The following is an 18,712-nucleotide window of genomic DNA, read 5'->3' as shown; positions in this document are numbered from 1 at the left end:
TCCTTTTTCTGTACACACAGATAGGGGCAAAGAGGGTGGGTAGGAGTCATGGGCTCAGCACTCCAAAGGCTGGGGGGAAATCAGGAGACTGCCATTATGTATAGGTCACACAGGGATTGGTGCTCTTATCACTGTGGCGGATGTGGGGTTGGGGTGGGGAGTGAATGAACGTTTTGGCAGCTGTTAAAAGGGTAGGTAAGGGTTGGGTTCCCCTGTTTATAATTTTGCCAAGAGGGAATGTGCACAGAATGGGACCTCTGGAGTGGCCACATGCCCTGTTCACCCCTCACTAATTACACAGTGCCTAATTGGAGCTGGGGAAGGATTAGCAGCTCAGCTTCACTGTCCTTGTGCTACTGGCCAGAGAAAAGAATTAAGTACTTTGTAATCCAATTACATGTGTCACCACAGGACTCTGAGCACCTACTGAGAACCTGAGAGAAGGCCACACCACCTGCCCTGACCTCCCTGCTGCCCTAGGCATTAACGGTGACCAGACCATGTTCTCTTTCTTGATCAAGGTGGGACCAGATGGAGAAGTAGCAATGGAACAGATCCCTTCAAGCACTATGGGCCAGATTTTCCAAGACGTATTTCCAAGTGCTCAGAACCCACAATTGGAGCCAGATTTTCAACAGGGCTCAGCACCAGACAGCCCCAATTATGACGCTTACTTTGGTGCCTAAATGATCGTTATTACTTGGATTAGAGTAGCATTTACAATCCCCAGCTGAGATCAGGGCTCCATTGTTTTCGGTGTTGCACAAATACATTGTGAGAGAGACAGAGCGTACAACCTAACTATACAAGACAGGTAAAAGGGTGGCAGGGAAAACAGAGGCCCAAAGAGATGATGTGACTTGAAGGCCACCTAGCAGTTCAGTGGCAGTGAAGACAACCTATGTTCTCTGCCTCTTAGTCCACAGAAGGACAGGGAGGGATCAGAGATTGTCCCCTAGGGGCTCCCACATGCTGCTGGGTCACATTTTGGCAATGCTGCTTCTGTGGAAATTAGTTTTGCTTGGCTGCTGTTTTTTTTACAGCTTTTATCTAACTTGATGGGAAAGATCAATAATGGCCAGGCAGGAGAGAAATAAACCCATCAGAAACCAAAAGGAAGTGACAGACAAACCCATGAGATATTCCACCAAGATAAAATAGTGATCTGCGATCAGTGCCCAGGAAATTAGCTAGATTTCAATCTCCTGAGTCAGAAATCACAGATTGTGCCGACCGCAGTCTAGGACCTGCTTGTTTCAGCTCTCAGAGCAAAAGACTGTTTCTTCATTAATTATCGACCATTTCATCTACACCTCAAAAATAAGAAACACAGTTGACAATGTTAGATGTCAAATAATTTTGGTAACAAATAAAGCTAGCTTATCATTTCCACCTCTCTCTGGCTGAGTCTCTCACTCTGAATTTCTGTCTTTTTACAGGCAACTACAGCAGGTCTCAATAGTTACTTTTAAAACATTGCCTTGTCTTTGTTAGAATAATCCAATTTCCCCAGCCAACAATATATGCAGTGGTCCCAAAAGAGCCAACCACTCCAGCTCAAAACAAGACACAACTTACATGAGCATTTGTTGACCTCTAAGAATATTACTTAGTGCTTCTGTAGTGCTCTCCATTTTCAAAGCAGGGTCTAAAATATTAACTCAGTGCTGGTCTACACAAACATTTAGTCCATGGCAAGCTGGGGCATGAATCTACCCTGTACTCACTGGCCATGTGGACCCTGCTGCCACGCACTAACAGTACCCTAGTGTGTTTTGATGTACCCTGCTTTGAAACAGGACTAGATCAGAGTGCATTAAGAAACTGTTAGTGTGCATCGGACCCTTAGTATGTGGCAGGCTAGGGCTGGGTAGATTTACTCCCCAGCTAGCTGCAAGCGCTAAAATCATGCTGACAACACTCTTGTAAGGTATACAAGTGTTACTCCCCCAATTTTACAGATAGACACAACTCCAGATTTTGCACTGAACAGCATGCTATGTTCTAAGCTAGAGGTGTATCCTTGTCATAGAGCAACCGAGCAGTCTTGGAGAAATTGGGACATCTCTAAGCCCTGGTCTATACTAGGACTTTAGGTCGAATTTAGCAGCGTTAAATCGATGTAAACCCTGTACCCGTCCACACAATGAAGCCCTTTATTTCGACTTAAAGGGCTCTTAAAATCGATTTCTGTACTCCACCCCTGACAAGTGGGTTAGCGCTTAAATCGGCCTTGCCGGCTCGAATTTGGGGTACTGTGGACACAACTAGACGGTATTGGCCTCCGGGAGCTATCCCAGAGTGCTCCATTGTGACCGCTCTGGACAGCACTCTCAACTCAGATGCACTGGCCAGGTAGACAGGAAAAGAAATGTGAACTTTTGAATCTCAGTTCCTGTTTGGCCAGCGTGGCAAGCTGCAGGTGACCATGCAGAGCTCATCAGCAGAGGTGACCATGATGGAGTCCCAAAATCGCAAAAGAGCTCCAGCATGGACCGAACGGGAGGTACGGGATCTGATCGCTGTATGGGGAGAGGAATCCGTGCTATCAGAACTCCGTTCCAGTTTTCGAAATGCCAAAACCTTTGTCAAAATCTCCCAGGGCATGAAGGACAGAGGCCATAACAGGGATCCGAAGCAGTGCCGCATGAAACTGAAGGAGCTGAGGCAAGCCTACCAGAAAACCAGAGGGGCGAACGGCCGCTCCGGGTCAGAGCCCCAAACATGCCGCTTCTATGATGAGCTGCATGCCATTTTAGGGGGTTCAGCCACCACTACCCCAGCCGTGTTGTTTGACTCCTTCAATGGAGATGGAGGCAACACGGAAGCAGGTTTTGGGGACGAAGAAGATGATGATGAGGTTGTAGATAGCTCACAGCAAGCAAGCGGAGAAACCAGTTTTCCCGGCAGCCAGGAACTGTTTCTCACCCTGGACCTGGAGCCAGTATCCCCCGAACCCACCCAAGGCTGCCTCCTGGACCCGGCAGGCGGAGAAGGGACCTCCGGTGAGTGTACCTTTTAAAATACTATACATGGTTTAAAAGCAAGCATGTGAAAGGATTAATTTGCCCTGGCATTCGCGGCTCTCCTGGATGTACTCCCAAAGCCTTTGCAAAAGGTTTCTGGGGAGGGCAGCCTTATTGCGTCCTTCATGGTAGGACACTTTACCACTCCAGGCCAGTAACACGTACTCGGAAATCATTGTAAAACAAAGCATTGCAGTGTATGTTTGCTGGCGTTTAAACAACATCCGTTCTTTATCTCTCTGTGTTATCCTCAGGAGAGCGAGATATAATTCATGGTCTCCTGGTTGAAATAGGGTGCTTTTCTTCAGGAGACATTCAGAGGAGCCCATTCCTGCTGAGCTGTTTGCCTGCGGCTGAACAGAAATGTTCCCTGCTGTTAGCCACGGGGAGGGGGAAGGGTTGAGGGGGTAGCCACGCGGTGGGGGGGAGGCAAAATGCGACCTTGTAATGAAAGCACATGTGCTATGTATGTAATGTTAACAGCAAGGTTTATCCTGAAAGACTGTAGCCACTGTTTTATAAAATGTGTCTTTTTAAATACCGCTGTCCCTTTTTTTTTCTCCACCAGCTGCATGTTTCAATGATCACAGGATCTTCTCCTTCCCAGAGGCTAGTGAAGATTAGAAAGAAAAAAAAAACGCACTCGTGATGAAATGTTCTCTGAGCTCATGCAGTCCTCCCACACTGACAGAGCACAGACGAATGCGTGGAGGCAAATAATGTCAGAGTGCAGGAAAGCACAAAATGACCGGGAGGAGAGGTGGCGGGCTGAAGAGAGTAAGCGGCGGGCTGAAGAGAGTAAGTGGCGGGCTGAAGAGAGGGCTGAAGCTCAAATGTGGCGGCAGCGTGATGAGAGGAGGCAGGATTCAATGCTAAGGCTGCTGGAGGACCAAACCAGTATGCTCCAGTGTATGGTTGAGCTGCAGCAAAGGCAGCTGGAGCAGACTGCCACTACAGCCTCTGTGTAACCAACCACCCTCCTCCCCAAGTTCCATAGCCTCCACACCCAGACGCCCAAGAACGCGGTGGGGGGGCCACTGGCCAACCAGCCACTCCGCCACAGAGGATTGCCCAAAAAAAAGAAGGCTGGCATTCAATAAATTTTAAAGTTGTAAACTTTTAAAGTGCTGTGTGGCATTTTCCTTCCCTCCTCCACCACCCCTCCTGGGCTACCTTAGTAGTCATCCCCCTATTTGTGTGATGAATGAATAAAGAATGCATGAATGTGAAGCAACAATGACTTTATTGCCTCTGCAAGCAATGATTAAAGGGAGGAGGGGAGGGTGGTTAGCTTGCAGGAAAGTAGAGTGAACCAAGGGGCGGGGGATTTCATCAAGGAGAAACAAAGAGAACTTTCACACCGTAGCCTGGCCAGTCATGAAACTGGTTTTCAAAGCTTCTCTGATGCGTACCGCGCCCTCCTGTGCTCTTCTAACCGCCCTGGTGTCTGGCTGCGCGTAACCAGCAGCCAGGCGATTTGCCTCAACCTCCCACCCCACCATAAACGTCTCCCCCTTACTCTCACAGATATTGTGGAGCACACAGCAAGCAGTAATAACAGTGGGAATATTGGTTTCGCTGAGGTCTAAGTGAGTCAGTAAACTGCGCCAGCGCGCCTTTAAATGTCCAAATGTACATTCCACCACCATTCTGCACTTGCTCAGCCTGTAGTTGAACAGCTACTGACTACTGTCCAGGCTGCCTGTGTATGGCTTCATAAGCCATGGCATTAAGGGGTAGGCTGGGTCCCCAAGGATACATATAGGCATTTCAACGTCCCCAACAGTTATTTTCTGGTCTGGGAATAAAGTCCCTTCCTGCAGCTTTTGAAACAGACCATTGTTCCTGAAGATGCGAGTGTCATGTACCTTTCCCGGCCATCCCACGTTGATGTTGGTGAAACGTCCCTTGTGATCCACCAGAGCTTGCAGCATTATTGAAAAGTACCCCTTGCGGTTTATGTACTCGCTGGCTTGGTGCTCCGGTGCCAAGATAGGGATATGGGTTCCGTCTATGGCCCCACTACAGTTAGGGAATCCCATTGCAGCAAAGCCATCCACTATGACCTGCACATTTCCCAGGGTCACTACCCTTGATATCAGCAGATCTTTGATTGCGTGGGCTACTTGCATCACAGCAGCCCCAACAGTAGATTTGCCCACTCCAAATTGATTCCCAACTGACCGGTAGCTGTCTGGTGTTGCAAGCTTCCACAGGGCTATCGCCACTCGCTTCTCAACTGTGAGGGCTGCTCTCATCTTGGTATTCATGCGCTTCAGAGCAGGGGAAAGCAAGTCACAAAGTTCCATGAAAGTGCCCTTACGCATGCGAAAGTTTCGCAGCCACTGGGAATCGTCCCAGACCTGCAACACTATGCGGTCCCACCAGCCTGTGCTTGTTTCCCGAGCCCAGAATCGGCGTTCTACAGCATGAACCTGCCCCATTAGCACCATGATGCATGCATTGGCAGGGCCCATGCTTTCAGAAAAATCTGTGTCCATGTCCTGATCACTCACGTGACCGCGCTGACGTCGCCTCCTCGCCCGGTATCGCTCTGCCAGGTTCTGGTGCTGCATATACTGCTGGATAATGCGTGTGGTGTTTAATGTGCTCCTAATTGCCAAAGTGAGCTGAGCGGCCTCCATGCTTGCCTTGGTATGTCGTCCGCACAGAAAAAAGGCGCAGAACGATTGTCTGCTGTTGCTCTGATGGAGGGAGGGGCGACTGACAACATGGCTTACAGGGTTGGCTTCAGGGAGCTAAAAATCAACAAAGGGGGTGGCTTTACATCAAGGAGTATTTCAGGCAGGACTTCATGGAGGGTTCCAATAAGAAATGGTGCACCTAAGTTATTGTTCTTATTGGAACAAGGAGGTTAGTCTGGCCTCTGATTGATACATGGCTAGATTTACCTCGCTGCACCTTCTCTGTGAGTGACTGCAGTGTGACCTAGAGGAATGAGTCCCCTAGATGGTGGAGAGGGGGGAAGCAAATGAGTACAAAACAAATCTGGTCTATTTCTTGTTTTGATCCACTCCATCTATCTTTTACATCTTTGGCTGGCAGCAGACGGTGCAGAAGGACTGCATGCCATCCACATCTCGTGGCTGCCCGGCAGAAGATGATGCAGTAGGACTGCTAGCAATCCGTATCGCCTGCCTGCTCACCGTAAGACGGTTCAGTAGGACTGACTGCAGGACTAAAGAGAATGACCTGGTCAAGTCACTCCAGATTTAGTCCCTGCGCCCACGTCTGCCCAGGCGCTCCTGGCTGACGTGGCCAGGAGCACCTTGGACACGACGATGACGGCTACCAGTCATATTGCACCGTCTGCTGCCAGAAGGCAATGGGTTGCTGCTATTGTGTAGCAATGCAGTACCGCGTCTGCCAGCACCCAGGAGACATACAGTGACGGTTACCTGAGCGGGCTCCATGCTTGCCGTGGTATGGCATCTGCACAAGTAACTCAGGAAAAAAGGCGCGAAACGATTGTCTGCCCTTGCTTTCACGGAGGGAGGGAGGGAACGGGGGCCTGACGATATGTACCCAGAACCACCCATGACAATGTTTTAGCCCCATCAGGCATTGGGATCTCAACCCAGAATTCCAATGGGCAGCGGAGACTGTGGGAACTGTGGGATAGCCACCCTCAGTGCAACACTCCGGAAGTTGACGCTTGCCTCGGTACTGTGGAAGCACTCCGCTGAGTTAATGCACTTAGAGCATTTTCTGTGGGGACACACACACTCAAATATATAAAACCGATTTCTAAAAAACCGACTTCTATAAATTCGACCTAATTCCGTAGTGTAGACATACATACAGTAGCAAAGCAAAATAAAATTTTGTGGTGACAGGTGCTACAGGAGTGATCTCTATAGGTACATATATAAATAGCTAATAGATAAGGCGCCAGTAGATGGCGATCAAGAATACCTAGCATGATTCCACTTCCCGGCCTTTGGAGGGCCATCAGAAATCGTTATGCACGGCCCATGGCTTCCTCGGACACCTGTTCAGATGAACTCTCACCATAGGAAGCTGTTTTCTGAGGTCCTGTTCAATTTCTCCTAAGATTTCCCTAAGTTGCTTCACTTTACAGACATCTCGGAAGGAGGCACTTGATACCCCAGAAAATAATTCGGCACTGCCAAATAGTTTTATTGGAAAATTTTCAGCAGCAACCTTAGCTCCTAGATACCATAAATACTGTGCCCTTTATAAGCACTTAGATGCCAACAGGAGAACGTGGAGTTGCCGTGACAAGGTTGATAGTGAAGAGAGAATGGCGGGGGTGAGGCAAAACAAAGGAAATACAATCTTGTGGTTGGCAATACACACACATACTCATGCACACACACACAGAAGCATAACCTGTCTTTTTTTTTTTTATCTGCTGGCAGATCTGGTGCCAGGAACCGAATATGGAATTGGGATATCGGCCGTCATGGACAGCAAGCAGAGCGTCCCAGCCACCATGAACGCGAGGACTGGTGAGTTCCATGTGCCATCAGATCACAGACCTATAAACAGGCAAAATAAAACACACAGCATGGTACTCGCTGGCATCATTCTTAAAGCACAGCACTGCTTCCTTTAAACCACGCCCAGCCGTAGCCTTTGCAGAGCCAGGGAGAGCCAGTGCTGCCTGGTGCAGCCTCTGCTATAGGATCCTGCCACAGGCTGTGTCTACACTACAGCTTATGTCGCCATAACTTATGTCTCTCGGGGTGTGAATAAACCAGCCCCCTGAGCGACGTAGGTGCCGATGTAGACTATGCTATGTCAGTGGGAGAGCTGCGCCTCAGTGGTTGCTGGAACACTTTTACTAGCGGGGGTGCCGAAAGCCAGCCCCTTTACCACTGTTGATGACCCCACCCCCGAGCTGAGACCAGGAGCAAGGCTATGGGAGGAGGGGACCCGGACAGGGGTAAAAGGGCTGAGGCTGGGGGAGGGCTCGGGCCCAGCAGCCGGTACCCTGCATATGGGGCCAGTAGTGGAGCCCTGGGCATGGGCTGGCAGCCAGGACCCCACGTGCAGGGCCAGGAGCACATCCTCAGGGGTGGGGCTGGGATCCCGCATAAAACCTGGGGGTGCTACAGCACCCCCCCATACCCGTAGTTCCCGCGCCTACACTTCTCCTGCCAACACAGCTACCGCCACTCGCGGGGGCTGGAGTAGTTAAGCTGATGGGAGAGCTCTCTCCTGTCGGCTTAGAGTGGCTACATTAGAGAGCTGGCAGCTTCGCCGCTGCCATCTCTCTAGTGTAGCCATAGCCACAGTCTTCCTAAGTATGTTTAGGTCTTGTAACTAGGGGAGCGTCACTTCATGTACCAAAAGCACTAGCCAGCTCCCCTTCCTGCCCCCTCAGCTGTTTCACACACCAGAGACTCCGTTGTTATCATAAAGTCATCTCTGGGCACGCCTGGAAGCCAGGCACCGTTCAGCCCTGCTAGGTGTCCTGGGCTGCAGTGTACGCAATTCAACCAGCACAACTCCAGTGTGCTGAGCCCTGTGGCTTGCATTATAATTTACCTCAGTGGTTCTCAACCGGGAGTACACATACCCCTGCGGGTACTCAGAGGTATTCCAGGGCATACATCAACTCATCTAGATATTTGTCTAGTTTTACAAAAAGCTACATAAAAAGCCATAGTGAAGTCAGTACAAACTAAAATGTCATACAGACAATGACTTGTTTATACTGCTCGACATACTATACACTGAAATGCAAGTACAATATTTATATTCCAATGTGTTTATTTTAAAATGACATGGTAAAAATGAGAAAGTCATCAATTTTTCAATAATAGGGTGCTGTGACGCTTTTGTATTTTCATGTCTGATTTTGTCAGCAAGTCGTTTTTAAGTGGGGTGACACTTGGGGGTATGAGAGACAAATCAAACTCCTGAAAGGGGTACAGTCGTCTGGAAAGGTTGAGAGCCACTGATTTACTTCATAATCGTCTCCTCCCACAGAGCTTGACAGCCCTCAGAACCTCATGGTGACAGCCTCCACGGAAACGTCTATCTCCCTGGCCTGGACCCAGGCAAAGGGCCCCATCGACCATTACCGCATCACCTTCACTCCAGCTTCCGGGATGGCCTCCGAGGTGACTGCACCCAAGGACAAGTCTGAGCTGACACTCTCAGACCTGGATCCCGGTACAGAATATACCATCTCAGTCATTGCCGAGAGAGGCCGTCAGCAGAGCCTGGAGTCCACAGTGGATGCATTCACAGGTAGGGAAGGGCTGGGACAAGCTCTGCCAGGGCTCAGATTGGTGCAACTTGCTGGCATATCTCCTGACCTGACATCTTGTGCTCCCGAATCTCAACATTTTGTTTGGAAAAAAAAAAAGTCTCTAGCCGTTATGGTTGCAAATGGGAGCTGAGCATAACTGATGCAAAAGGTGTAAGCTGCCCATACATTTCAGTGTGGTGAACTCAGATACCCGGTGATGATCACTGAAATAGCAGCATTGTTCACTGTGTCATTGCTCGGGAAAGCCTGTAAGAAAAGGCGGAGGATCACAGATCCACACAGTCTACTGAGAGGGATGTCTCATTCTAACACCATGGTGGGGTGGTGGGTGCCCTTGCTGAGATACCACCACTTCCATTTTTGACTCAGTCAATGGGACCAGGCCCTATGAGCTTGCAGAGCCCATGCTCAAGGAACCAAGATAGTACATACGATCAGATTTTGAATATCTGCCCAATCCACTGACAGTGTCTAGCAACTATTGTAGGTAGAGCCAGAGGCAATGCATTGGGGGGGGGGGGCACGCACGGTCATGTGTCCCCCAACCCAGATTTCTGCCACAGGTTGCTAGCTAGGCCCCCTCCCTGTGCAGCAGCTCCTGGAGCTGGTGAGCTTCAAGCTGCAGCTGTGGGGAGAGGCAGCAGCAAACAGCTGGGAGCTGCAGGGAGGGGCCACTGAGAGTAAGGGGGAATTGTGTGCTTAGGGGGTGCATGACTCAAGCTGTTGGGGGGGTGAACCTTTAAATTGTGCCCCCCCTCTCAGCAGGTACCAGTTGTCTCTGAGTGGAGCTTATTTTGTGGGTCGAGCACCCTTTTTTCCTCAGTTTTCCTCTTGTTCTCAACTCTGGTTCAAGTTAATGGAGAGACCAGGGTTGGCCTCTCTCGATCTGACACTGCTGGGCAGTGAATCCTAGTATTTTACAGTAGCATCATGCCACATAGTGACATAACCCAGCGAGAAGTGGTTCAGTATGTAGCCATACTTCTGCCTGGGACACTTCTTGAATGAGACTTTTCTCTGATTAATTCTGTATGATGGATGTCTTGTCATATGCAACGCTCCTGCTTTGGTGTGTAACCATTCCATGACAGATCTGCAACACCTCTCTTTGGTTTCCAGGGTTCCGACCAATCACACAGCTGCATTTTTCTCATGTGACTTCCTCCAGCCTGAACATCACCTGGAGTGACCCCTCCCCTCCAGCAGACAGGTTTATCTTGAACTACAATCCCAGAGACAAGGAGGAGACCAAGCAGGTCATGCTAGATGCCACCAAGAGACACGCCACCTTGTCTGGCTTGCAACCATCTACAGAGTACATCGTGTCACTGGTGGCTGTGCATGGTTTGGTCAGCTCCGAGCCCATAGTGGGCTCCATCACAACAGGTAAAGTCAGCAGCTGTTTGATGGGGTATAATGCTCATGCCTAATCTCCAGCTGGAGAAGAGATCCAAGATACACACGGGAGGTAACGGAGACTCCTGGCTCGAAACCATCCTTCAGAGTTGGAGCTAAAAGAATAATTTACCTTTACAAAAGAAAGTTGCCGCCCCTACGGCTCATTATTTTAAAGGGATTACTCATCTCAGGCTCCAGTTCCACATGCCCCATAGCTCGACCGTTTGTCTCAGGCCTCCTGTTCTGCAAGCTCCAGAACCAGGTACTCTGCCTGGGGCTCCCATTGCCGCACGCTACATACCCAGTTTCATACTGTGGCTGTCCTTGCCGTGGCGACAGAACCCAAAACAATACAAGGGGATTAAACATTTAGCCTCCCTTAATCCTGGAATCTCCACCATGGCCAAAAAAATGAATGTGTTTAGCTTGTGGTCTGAAATCACTTTATAGCCAACCCCATCCTTCCAGTTTAGGATAAAGCAGCCACAAACAAATGCACAATGGGCCTAGAGAGATGGGAGTTGTGGGGTGTGGGAGCTAACCCATTTCCAGACACACGGCAGAGCTCCAGAGAGGGGCTGAGCATTCAAACCTTCCTTTGGAGTCAGTCAGTCTGTGGGACTCTTTCCCTGAGCTTTGCATCAGGCCTCTTGTTTCTCCAGCTCAAGTTCAGAGCCTTGGAGGCTTTTGAATCCTAGAATTGGGTTCAATGTCAGCATTCCTTGTTGAGTTTGGCTATTTAAATAGCTCCCCCGGTGGGTTGTCTTGCTGTCACTCCTTTGCATACACCCATACTGTCCTCATAACCTGGCTTTTTTTACAGGTGAGGAGTCCGATAGATGGCAGCTGGGGTGACTGTGCTATGAAATTCTCTGTGCAGAAATGTTCGGCTGGATCGACCACTGGTTCAGCCAGCAATCCGTGTTCTGTGACTGCTTCGCAGGCTTTATCTCGCCTCTGCCTGTCTCCTCTAGGGATCGACCCCCCGAAGAACCTCACTGTGGGCAACGTAACCAAGGACTCAGTGATGATCTTCTGGGCCCCTCCTATCGCAGCTTTTGACCACTACAGAGTGTCCTACCGATCTGCACAAGGTAACCCAGCTGCCAGCTCTAAAGGCTGTCCCAAAGTGGGCTGTGGGCTTTCCTAGGTCGCTTCCGGCATAGCGTAACAGCCAGCCACCTTGCAGGCCATGACTACAGGGGGAGGTATGCAGCAGGGAGAAGCCAGTACTGCAGAGTGCATGGTAGGAATGGGAGAGGGGGCAGGCACCCGCTGGGTAGCTCCCAACCCTAGAGAGGCCAGAAAGAAACAAGTGGAGAGGGGAAAGAAGTGGAGAGGCTGTGGGGAAGGCAGATGGAGGGGTGACATAGGAAACCAAGAGGAAAAGAGCTGGGGGTGAAGTGGAGGGGTGGGGCAGGGTCCTATGGAACCAGTCCACCTAAAGGCAGCCCTGGCGCTGTCTGCCTTCCCCCAGAAGAGAGGATGAATGGCAACAAATCTCTTACAGTGAAAGCTCTCAAACCAGTGCTCCCACTCCAGGAGCAGAGGGTCCATTTATTGGAGCAGACATTTCCCATCCACTGATCTGCAAGTTCAGAGTCCAGGCCTCAGTTCTGGCTGAGCTGCAGCGGGCACCGGCCACCTCCACAATCACCAAATTCCCTCTGTCCGGCTGATGTGGGTCGGTTCAGGCTTGGCATAAGAAGTTAATGCCCCCTGGGGATGCACCATGATGTGGCTGGTAATACACACAGAACTCTAACTTCCACACCTTCTGGGAACAGGTCCCATGGAAGGGGTGGGGGTCCAGCACCTCTCAGGCACAGGTCCTGAGTCTTTGTCCAAGGGTGTGTCTACCCAGCTGCTAGAAGCACATTTCCAGGCGCAGGTAGGCAGATGCATGCTAGCTCTGGCAGAGATAGTGCACTAAATGTAGCAGTATGGCCGCAGTGGTGCAGGTGATGGCTCAGGCCGACCTCCCAAGGACAAGTCCGCCCAGACCCCCGTGATGAGTACTCTGTTGAGCGAGCTAACCCGAGCACGGCTAGTGCGGCATCTATCTGTGCATGCTCCAGGTGCAGTGCAGACATTACCTAAGGGATCTTGCCCTACTAGAATGGCTCCAGAGCAAGTCTGGGGTCTTGCTAGGAGCTAAGCCAGAGATGGAGATACCCAGATTAGGGGGTGATGCAGTGCCCACAGTCAGTGACGGAAACAGTGCCGTCACTGCGCACTGCTACGTCCTCCCTGCCAGCAGGTACCCTGCCACCAGCAGCCGGTGCCAAAGCCAGCAAGAACAAAGAGTGAATTTGGCCCCAGTGTTATTGATCCACTCTGCTGAACCTTGTGAGATGCAAGGCACTGAGGGCCAGCCCAAGGGACAGGTGGCTGCGCGCCCTCCAGATCTGGTGCTGCTCCAGGGTGTGAAATAGCCCTGGCATAAGTTAGAGCAGCCCCACGGGGCTGTTCCAACCCACAGCAGCCCCAAATACCCAGCATTCAGCACAATGGGCATATCCCCACTCTCCTGGCATGCCCTCTACGCTGGGGCTTGCGAGGCAGGTGGCAAAGGTCCACTCACATTCCTGTCCATGCGTCTCCTCCAAGTAACTTCCAATACCCCCTTACCTGCCTGCACCCTAGAACTGAGCCTGGGTCTCCGCTCCTTGAGCCTGCAGCCTGAGGTTCTCTAGGCTCCTGCTCAGAGCAGGACGATCTGATGAGTGACCATGAAGCTCTTTGCTCTGCCCGTGCTTTGCAGGTAGAGTGGACAGCACGGCTGTCGCCAACAACGTTGCCGAATACACCCTAAGTCGCCTGCAGCCAGCGACCAAGTACGAGATCAGCCTGAGCAGCGTGCAGGGCCGGGAGGAGAGCGAGCGGGTCTCCAGCACCGTGTATACAGGTAGGGGAGATTTCCATTGATGGGATCGGGGGTTGTGCCGTGCATGCCCTCTGGCAGGGTGTGATGTGTAGAGAGGCAAGGGGAGTGGGAGCAAGGATTGCTGCTGACTCTTAGGGTGACCTCATTGTTTGGATGACCATAGCTTAAAAGGGCTTCGGACTCAAAACTGCAGTCTCTGTTCCTGGTGACTTGTAGTGCACATTACTGGTTCAGGGAAAGGGGCACTGTGAAGGCATCCAATGCTATTTCCACACTTTGAAATAACTTCACAATGCTCTAAATAGCATGTGTAACCCTTCTGCCAGGTGGAGCCAGCAGCAACAAGGGCCAGGTTCAGTATCTAGGGGTTCCTTTTCAACAATACAACACAAAACCGGCTCGAGCCCCCACCCAGTGACCTGGGACAATTACACACCACCCCGTTGGTGCTTCTAAGAGGCAATACTTCCCCTCTCGCAAGCACAGAGTCTGCGTGTAGCAAAAACTTTTAATAAAAGGAGGGAATTAACTCAGCATTAATTTGGGAAAACACTGTAACTGGGGTTCATAAACCCAAACCATGAGCAAAAGACCCACCCCCTGGTAAATTGGGCAGTGTCCTTTTCCCCTCAGGGTCTTAAATCCAGCAACCCAAAAGTCCCTTTAATATGCCAGTCCCTTCTCTGTACCCCACTCACAGTTGCTGTCCTTGGCCAGGGCAACCCCAGAGTTCAGAGGTTCATCCGCAGAGTTCACCTCCCATCCTGTGTGGAAGGCAGAGGGGGTAAGGAGGCACCTTACATGCTACACTGCTCAGGCACTCACTCGTCGCCCCAACAGCCAATTGCCACGTCTCTGCTCTGGCCCTCTCCACCCTGGCCCTCTCCACCAGCTTCTCTGCTGGCCGCTTGCCACGCCTCTCCGCCAGCCATCCTGCTGGCCACTTGCCACACCTCTCCACCAGCTGTCCGGCTGGCCGCTTGCCAAGATGTCATCAGGGCTCCCCCTACTTAACGCAGCTCTCAGTGATTTCAGCTGTCAGTGGGGGAGCCTCATTACTAGTGCATACTGGGCAGTCTCACTGCCCCAAAGTAGGTCTAATACTTAGACCTAGGTATTAGTGATTTCAGCTCTGCAACATGTAACAGACTCTCAATTGAATCTACATTAGCTCTTTTATTATACCATGGAGAGAGGAAGGGTCAAGTTGTGTCTAGGACCCTTAAACAGAACCTGACCTGTCCTGCAGGAAGCAACTGCAGAAATTTCACCTACTCCAAGGGTTTTCTACCCCACAGAGTTAGCAGCAGCAGCAGCATAGAAAAGCCCCTGTAGATTAAAAAAAAATCTGCCTAGCAGGAATAGAAGCTATTGAACCCATGTGCAGTGGAGTTAGAATCATAGAACCAGAGGGTTAGAAGGGGCTGCGAGGGTCCATCTAGTCTAACCCCTGCCAAGATGCAGGATTTGTTGTCTAAACCATCCCAGACAGAGGCTACCCAGCCTTCTTTTGCACACCTCCAGTGAAGGAGCTTTGATGATTTCCTGAGGCAGTCTGTTCCACTGTCATACTGTTCTTACTGTTAGGAAGGTTTTCCTGGGATGGGTTTCACCTCTGGCCCCGCCCAGAGAGCCCAGTTCCTCTTCACACCCTTCACCTGATGAATTTCTGATTCCTTCTCAGCCATGGACCACCCTCTGGGTCTGACTGCCACCAATGTCACCCCAACAGAAGCCCTGCTCCAGTGGAACCCACCTCTTTCCGAAGTCGAGAACTACGTCATTGTGCTAACACACTACACAGGTATGTCTGGAAGCCGATCTGGTTTGCCTCCAGTCTGTAAGTAGCGAGATTTGCAGGTGGCTTTAGCGCCCCTAGCTAAACGCTATTAGCTGCATCAGAAATTAATTAATTAACCTGACCACCTACCCCAAAGACAGCTGGTTTAAAGGGATTCTATCATTACGGGAAATTAGAAGGTAGATTTTGCTCTCTGAGTTGGTTGGCAAAGCCACGCAAAGACCAGAAAAGCTGGGACAGGATGGCAGAGGGGCCAGCCATGTCCTGATTTCAAACCGATATCTATTCCTGCTTGAATTTTTCCACACACACATTACACAGCCTACTCCTGCCTGAGTGTCCTGTCAACCCAGAGAGAGGTGCCCCAACACTGTATCAACAGGGACCATCCCACCCTGCGATGCTCCCTGCCCCAGCACTCTGAGGACATGGCTGAGCCTGAAATCTGAGCTCCAGACACCCTCACAGCTAGCCCAGCTCACCAAAACTAGACATGAACATGAGGGGGCCACTAGTTAGCCCCAGTACTGAAGAGGGGGAAAATGGAGACGATGCAGCCAGTGGGCAAACAGAGAGTCTCCTATGCACAGGCCTGGCTGAATTCTTTTTTTTTTTTTTTTTTTTTTTACAATTTCAACGATCAATGTTGATTTTTATTTATTTTTTTCCCCAATTTTAAAATATTTTTATTTTCACAGTTGAGCAAAATAAAGGGGGGCTGTAGGGGGTTCCCAGAATTGACAGCAGGGCTACAGGGGGCTCCCTGCATGGCTGAGGGGTCCAAGACACTGGAGCACAAGGTGCCAGGGAGGCTGTGATCATGGCCCGGCACAGCAGAGACCCTGGCCAAGACTGCAAGGAGGAGGACAAGCCGCTGGCCATGGGGAGGCCATCCCCCTGCTGAATGGCTCCATCCCCAGAGCCCCCTGCACTGCCGCAGGTCTGGCGCCACCCAGTTCCTGCAGGTGCAAGGTGGGGGTCAGAGGTCTGCACTTCCACCAACTGAAGGTGGATATATTTTGTTGATTTCAGTGTGGTGGCTGAAATTGACATTTCCTTACATCTGTTGCTTTAAACCCACTCCTGCCCAAGCCTGCTTCTAACACCAAACAAAATTGCTCTGCTCATGGATTGCAGGGCAGCAAGTTTACAAGTTAGTAGCAAGAAAGTAGGCAGCATGATCCAGTGGGGAGGGAGCTGGGTTTTAATCCTGCTGACTTGCTTTGTGACCTGGCACAACTCACTCACCCTTCCTCTCTAAGCCTGTTTCCCCAGCTGTAAAATGGTGATCATAATTCTTGTGTTCTTTGTAAGTTGCTTGGAGAACCTGGGATAGGAAGTGCTATGTACGGGCCAGGTGTTGGCATGGTTTTTGTAAAGAGTGTGGGCAACGGCCATCCTTATTCTTCTGCGATCTGAAGGAAGGAGGACATCTTTCACCCAAAGAGTGGAGACAGGCTGGTGGCACAACATGGTTAAATGCCACCTGTTGTGCCCAGGCAACCCGCCACGATAGGCTTTTTTTCCAAATGGTTCTTTCCCAGTCATATTTGAACAACAGAAGGGCTCCATATTCAGCCCAAGCCAGCTCCATCTGATTTCAGTTGCAGGGGAGACCATTCTAGTGGATGGGGCCAACCAAGAGTACCAGCTGATCGACCTGATGCCCAGTACCAGCTACATGGTCACCATGTATGCCACCAATGGGCCTCTTACAAGCAGCACCATCAGCACCAACTTTACGACTCGTACGTACGGTAGCTTCTTTCCTTCTCCAACTAAGTGTCCTTAGTGGCTTTTATTTTGTCCGGCTGGGGAACAGAAGCCAAATAAGTTCTTAAACAGTCTGTTTTATGTGCTCAGGTACCACAAAGGCACCCAGATACCATGATCATAGAATATCAGGGTTGGAAGGGTCCTCAGGAGGGGACCATGATGATAGGCATGGTATAAGAACCAGACTGTACTGATACATGTGAGATGTCAGGTTCAGAAAGATGCTTTTCAAACACCCAGCAGTTCCCTTCTGCTGATCCCCCTAGATAAGATTTCCCAATGGCTTCAAGAAGAGACCCTTATCAGATTCTTTTCTTGCCCATTGCTGAAAGGCTGTATCCAGGAGAACAATGGAATCTGTTTCACTATTAAATAGCTACTTGACAGACATTTTGCTTCATGCAGTTCAGAGCAATTGCATGACAAAAGAAGTCCATGTGGAGAATATTTATCTGGTTCCTAGTGCCCTGTAAGTGGAGCTCCGAGCTGGGGTGGGCAAACTGGCCTGGAGAGCAAGGGGAAGGGTGGGCTAAGCACAGGATCGTAAGAAATCCCAGACTTCTGTGGTTCAGCCAGCACACCTGTCAACATGATTCATGGATCCAGCATGGGCTGTTTCAATCAGCTGTAATAGCAATGCTAGTGTGTCAGACTCCCAATTCCCTAGGTTCCTATTGACCTTTGCAGTTCTGGATCCCCCGACTAACTTGACTGCCACTGAGGTCACCCGCCGGAGCGCCCTCCTTTCATGGCAACCTCCAATGGCAGAGATCGAGAACTACATCATGACCTATAGATCGACTGATGGAAGCCGGAAGGTGAGTTTTCACTTTATGGGGTTTGCACTAAAACAAGAATCAGAGATTGGGGGCAGGGGGAGGGACTAATAAATGAGGCAATCCAAGTCACCAGAGGAAGGACAATGTTTCTGAGGGTTTTGCATAAATCTGAGGCTCAGGCTGACCCGGATGACAGACACAAGTTTCCTCATAGACACTACTATTAGACAATGCTTAGATAGGCCACAATCCACAGGGTAAGCCAGGAGATGGAGACAAAAATCAGTGCCCACATCTGCAGGTCCAAATGGGCAAGATTCACCTGAAATGTTTGGAAGAAATAGTGGAGAATATTTCAGATCCTCTGAAAATTAGTCCTTGGAGCCTGGAGAAAGGTACCTGAGCAATGGAAGGAGGCTAATATGGCACTTATCTTTAGGGAGAGTAGAAAGAGAGATGCAGGCAACTAACTCACCCTAAAGCACAGTGTGTTTGATCATTTAATAAGTTTGTCAATATCTGACTATGTGGAAGAAACCTGCCGATGAACATTGCTTTATCAGAAATCGGCCATTGCAAACATGCCTAATAGTTTTCTTTGACAGTATTACTAGTTCACAAGGGACGCAGGATGTCTGCATTTCAATAAGAGATTCAATAAGAGCCGCATGATCTGGCTGACCACCAGCTAGATTAAAACAACGGAGAGCACAGACTAGGAATTGGTTAACAGAGCTGGCCAGCTCCACTCTTTATGCTGCTTTGGGCATCAGGGATGCC

General features: G+C 50.2%; 1 protein-coding gene across 1 annotated transcript in view; it reads left to right on the top strand.

Annotated features, from left to right (window-relative positions):
• The window catches only part of TNR (tenascin R), a 297,381-nt gene that overhangs the window by 262,718 nt on the left and 15,951 nt on the right, over positions 1-18,712 (top strand). Inside the window, exons 10-17 of the mRNA XM_084637752.1 lie at positions 7,430-7,519; positions 9,006-9,269; positions 10,411-10,677; positions 11,664-11,783; positions 13,454-13,597; positions 15,261-15,380; positions 16,982-17,125; positions 17,841-17,971. Of these exons, the coding sequence (XP_084493878.1) occupies positions 7,430-7,519; positions 9,006-9,269; positions 10,411-10,677; positions 11,664-11,783; positions 13,454-13,597; positions 15,261-15,380; positions 16,982-17,125; positions 17,841-17,971 (1,280 nt within the window). The remainder of the gene's footprint in view (positions 1-7,429; positions 7,520-9,005; positions 9,270-10,410; positions 10,678-11,663; positions 11,784-13,453; positions 13,598-15,260; positions 15,381-16,981; positions 17,126-17,840; positions 17,972-18,712) is intronic.

The sequence above is a fragment of the Lepidochelys olivacea genome, assembly GCF_965140295.1.
Source record: "Lepidochelys olivacea isolate rLepOli2 genome assembly, chromosome: 8".
Lineage (NCBI taxonomy): Eukaryota > Metazoa > Chordata > Testudines > Cheloniidae > Lepidochelys > Lepidochelys olivacea.
Note: the sequence above shows the minus strand (reverse complement) of the source record. Positions and strands in the feature narration are given on the sequence as shown.